The sequence below is a fragment of the Frankliniella occidentalis genome, unplaced genomic scaffold, assembly GCF_000697945.3.
Source record: "Frankliniella occidentalis isolate FOCC.00 unplaced genomic scaffold, Focc_3.1 Scaffold624, whole genome shotgun sequence".
In the NCBI taxonomy this organism is placed as follows: Eukaryota; Metazoa; Arthropoda; class Insecta; order Thysanoptera; family Thripidae; genus Frankliniella; species Frankliniella occidentalis.
In genome coordinates, this window is record NW_026267739.1 from 25,012 (window position 1) to 28,713 (window position 3,702).

A 3,702-nucleotide genomic window follows, 5' to 3' on the forward strand; every position below is an offset into this window, starting at 1 on the left:
CCGCGCGAATAGCAAAGCGAGTGCCACCGCTGGGTCGCCAGACCCCCATGACTCACCCTCCCTCCCTCCCTATTTCGCACGGACCACGCAGACACCTCCACCGCCGGACCCGTTGACAAGACGTATGGTTTGGGCCACTGCCAGAGAACACTGCTGCTTGACACCACCACAACAAATACCATAACGGGCGCGCCGGGCGCCAGGCGGTGTGCGCGCCAAAGTTCAAATCGGCGCCATAAACGTCGCGCTCTCAGCGGCACAAAGCTCGAGCAAGCCGGGGCGCGACCGAGCGGGCCGCGCCCTCCGCGGTGACCTGACCTCCAGGGGGGCTCACCGGGGTCAGCGCCCCGCCCCCGCCCCAGCGGAGCGGCCCCGCGAAAGCGTGGAGGTCATCAACCAGGACGACGTGGACAGCGGAGGGACGACGACATATGGTGAACATGCTCGGCGACGGCCCTCAAAGGGACGAGTTCTGCGGCCCCCCATGGGACACCGCCCGCCCGCCGTGGCGCCACTCGTCCTGGGCCTGTCACGCCGAGCAACCGCGAGGGGACGTCATAAAGACGGGGAGTGAGGCGGAGGGGAGGGCACTCGGAGGAGGTAATTGAAATAGTTTCAGGGAGAGAGGGGCAGGGAGGGAGAGGGTGAGCGAGAGAGAACGGGAGGGGGGTTACTATACGGTCCAAATAAATCGAGAGTTTTGGACCGATTGCGGCCGCCGCCGCCAGTAAGCGCGCGAAGCCGTTTGTTTCGAAAGCCGCAGCCGGTTACTGAACCGAGCGCAAGCTGCGCGGGTCAGCGCTCCATACGGCGCGCGGAGCTCCGCGGCTGACCGCTGACCTGTCATGGCTGGAACCTGTTGGCCGCACGCACGGGGCACCGCCTGCCTTGTCCCGCCCCGATTTAATAGCGGCCCTAGTCGACTGCTGTCAGGGCATCGATTTCTTCAAGTAAGCGACCTCCCCCTCTAACTACTCCTAATGTTCGACTTTAAGTGCCGTAGGTTATCTGTATCTGAACCCTATTCTTTCAAAAACAAGATTTTCTAGACGGTCCCCTAAACACTGTCCCTACCCGAGGGCATAGTCCCCCTCCCCCTCCTCACTCTCTATATAGCACAGAGCGGGCCGTGAAGTTTTTTTTTGTATTTTTTTTAAAATTACGGGAACCCTAGTCTCGTTAATGGTAAGTTTTCGCTCCTCACCTGAAGGTGTAGGTGCCGTCTCCATTGTTCTCGTTGACAAGCTTGAGGATAGCAGCCGGCCGACCGCCAGAGCTGCCGCCGCCACCGAAGCCGCCGCCGCCGCTGCTGTAGGAGCCGCCGCCACCGCCGCTGGGGTAGCCACCGTTGGAGTAGCCGCCGCTACCGCCGCCTGAAGTGGGGGGCAGGTAGGAGTTGGTGGGACGCCTCGGGGGCGGGGGAGGTGGTGGGGGTGGCGGGGGCGCCGCCGGAGGGCCGTAGGACTGGGTGGGCGCCCGGTTAGGAGGCAGATACGAGCTCACGGGGCGGCGCGGGGGCGGGGGAGGAGGCGGCGGGGGGTTGTTCCTCCTCGGTGGCAGGTACGAGTTCTGGGGCGGCGGAGGCGGGTTGTTCCTCGGGGGCAGGTACGTGTTCTGCGGGGGCCCGGACGGCCTGTAGGGCGGCGCCAGGCCGGCACCACCGGCGGAGGCGGCGCTGGCGGGCGGCAGGTATGTGTTCTCCAGACGGTCAGCGGACGCGAGGCCCGCGGCCGCGACCAGCAGGACGGCCCACGCCTGAAACACAAAGAGGTGACATCGATTAGCCGTGGTAACACCACACACACGAGACAAGGGAGCGTGTGTGCGCTCTCCCTCGCACACACACACGTACACCGCGCCCCCTCCACTACCAGAACGCGGCAGCCACGCCTAGACTCCGCCCGGCCGCCGCCTGCCGAGTCCCGAGTAGGCCGCCCCGCACGCCACTCCTGTTGGGCGGGTCGGCCTACGTCCCAGGCGCTTCCCTACCGCCTGAGAAGTACTGGTTAGGCCGCCCCGCACGTCACCCCTGTTTGGCGGGTCAGCCTACGCATCAGGCGCTCTCTCGCCGCCCGACGAGTCGTGGTTAGGCCGCCCTGCACGGCACCCCTGTTGGGCGGGTCGGCCTACGTCCCAGGCGCTTCCCCACCGCCTGACAAGTCCTGGTTAGGCCGCCCCGTACGCCACCCCTGTCAGGCGGGTCGGCCTACGTCCCAGGCGCTCCCCGGATGGCCACCGATGAGTCCCGTGTTCGCACGAGGGGAATCACTCTAGGTCGTGCAATATGGATAACGCCCATCGACCAAACAACAACAGCCCCTGGCCGACCCCTGCGACGCCTCGTCTCTGCCCGCGCAGCAGGAGCAGGGCCACCTACATCGCGTAGCCGCCGGCTACCCCCCCCCCCTCTTTCTTTCTCTCCCTCTCTCAAACAGACACACTGTCTCTCTCTCGCACACACACGAGCGCGTGTACGCACGAGTTCTGGTTACTACACCGCCGCTCGCGGCTTTGCCAGGAGGCTACGGGCCGCAGTCTTCATTAGAATATCTCGACAATTCGGCCGTCGAGATGCACACACCCACATTCAGACACACACACACACACACTGCCAAGAAAACACACCAACACCGTCGTATACAAACACACACACACACACACACAGTTTGCCACGGAGCACAGCCGAACAGTATCACGAAACAAATCATCCCCCGGCCCGTATTGCACAGGACGGGAAGAGGTAGAAGTTAATCACCCGGGAGGCGTAACAATGGGTAATGAAACCAGCTGGCCAGGCAGGGCGCAGGGGGCGGCCGGGCTGCTGCATACCTGGGGCAGGCTAAGCCGGCCGCCGGCGAGATCCTCGACGAGCCCATCTAGAGCATGGTGGTGATCGCACAGAGGCGGGATTCTGCGTAACTTTCTATCTGGCAAGATTCCTAAAAATGCCAAGCTGGAAGAACGAAGGTGCTACTGCAATAATTCCTTTGTATAAGGCCTCTAAAATTGCCGACTAGAGCACATTGTAAAAAAAGAATCACTGTTTACTAACGCCCCTATAAAGCACTAAATAGGATGGCACCTTTGATTTTCTACACCCAGAGAAAAATGTAATTAATACAACTAAATCAGGGTTGTAAGACACAAATTTATGCTCTTCAAACAAACTAGAATTTACTGCCCCCTAATACCAATCAAATTAAGTCAGGATAAACTTTAGTTTCCAGAGCTATAAAATAATTTCATCGGTTTTGAATTTGGTTGTCTGGACTAAACGGTTTTCTGGGTGTACGGGGGAAAAGCTATCGACAATAACAGCGCGCGCGAGTCCCTCGCGCAGCAGATCGCACTGAATAACGAGCCCCGGCCGGCACAGCAATAATCGAGAAGCGACATCTCGCCGGCCGACCCGAGCGGGCGAATTATCGCGGCGCCTTCATTAGATTGCAGTCCCGGCTCGACTCGGCTCCGCTCGGCTCTCAGGCGCGAGCGCAGAACTAATGAACGGGCGTGCCGGCCATATGCGCGACCAGCGCGCCCCGCCGGCCACACCAACAAGTGCAACCAAGTGCACTGATAAACGCACACTGCTCCTCCAAGCGGGTCAGCGCGCGGCGGGTGGCCACCAGCTACCGACCCGCCTCGAGCGAGAGGAAGAGAGAGGGAGAGAGATGGAGAGAGAGGGAGAGAGGGAGACACAGA

At 61.4% G+C, this 3,702-nt stretch overlaps 1 protein-coding gene across 1 annotated transcript in view; it reads right to left on the reverse strand.

Annotated features, from left to right (window-relative positions):
- The window catches only part of LOC113206768 (pupal cuticle protein 20-like), a 33,200-nt gene that overhangs the window by 1,628 nt on the left and 27,870 nt on the right, over positions 1 to 3,702 (reverse strand). Inside the window, exon 2 of the mRNA XM_026422999.2 lies at positions 1,205 to 1,755. Coding sequence (XP_026278784.1) covers positions 1,205 to 1,755 — 551 coding nt within the window. The remainder of the gene's footprint in view (positions 1 to 1,204; positions 1,756 to 3,702) is intronic.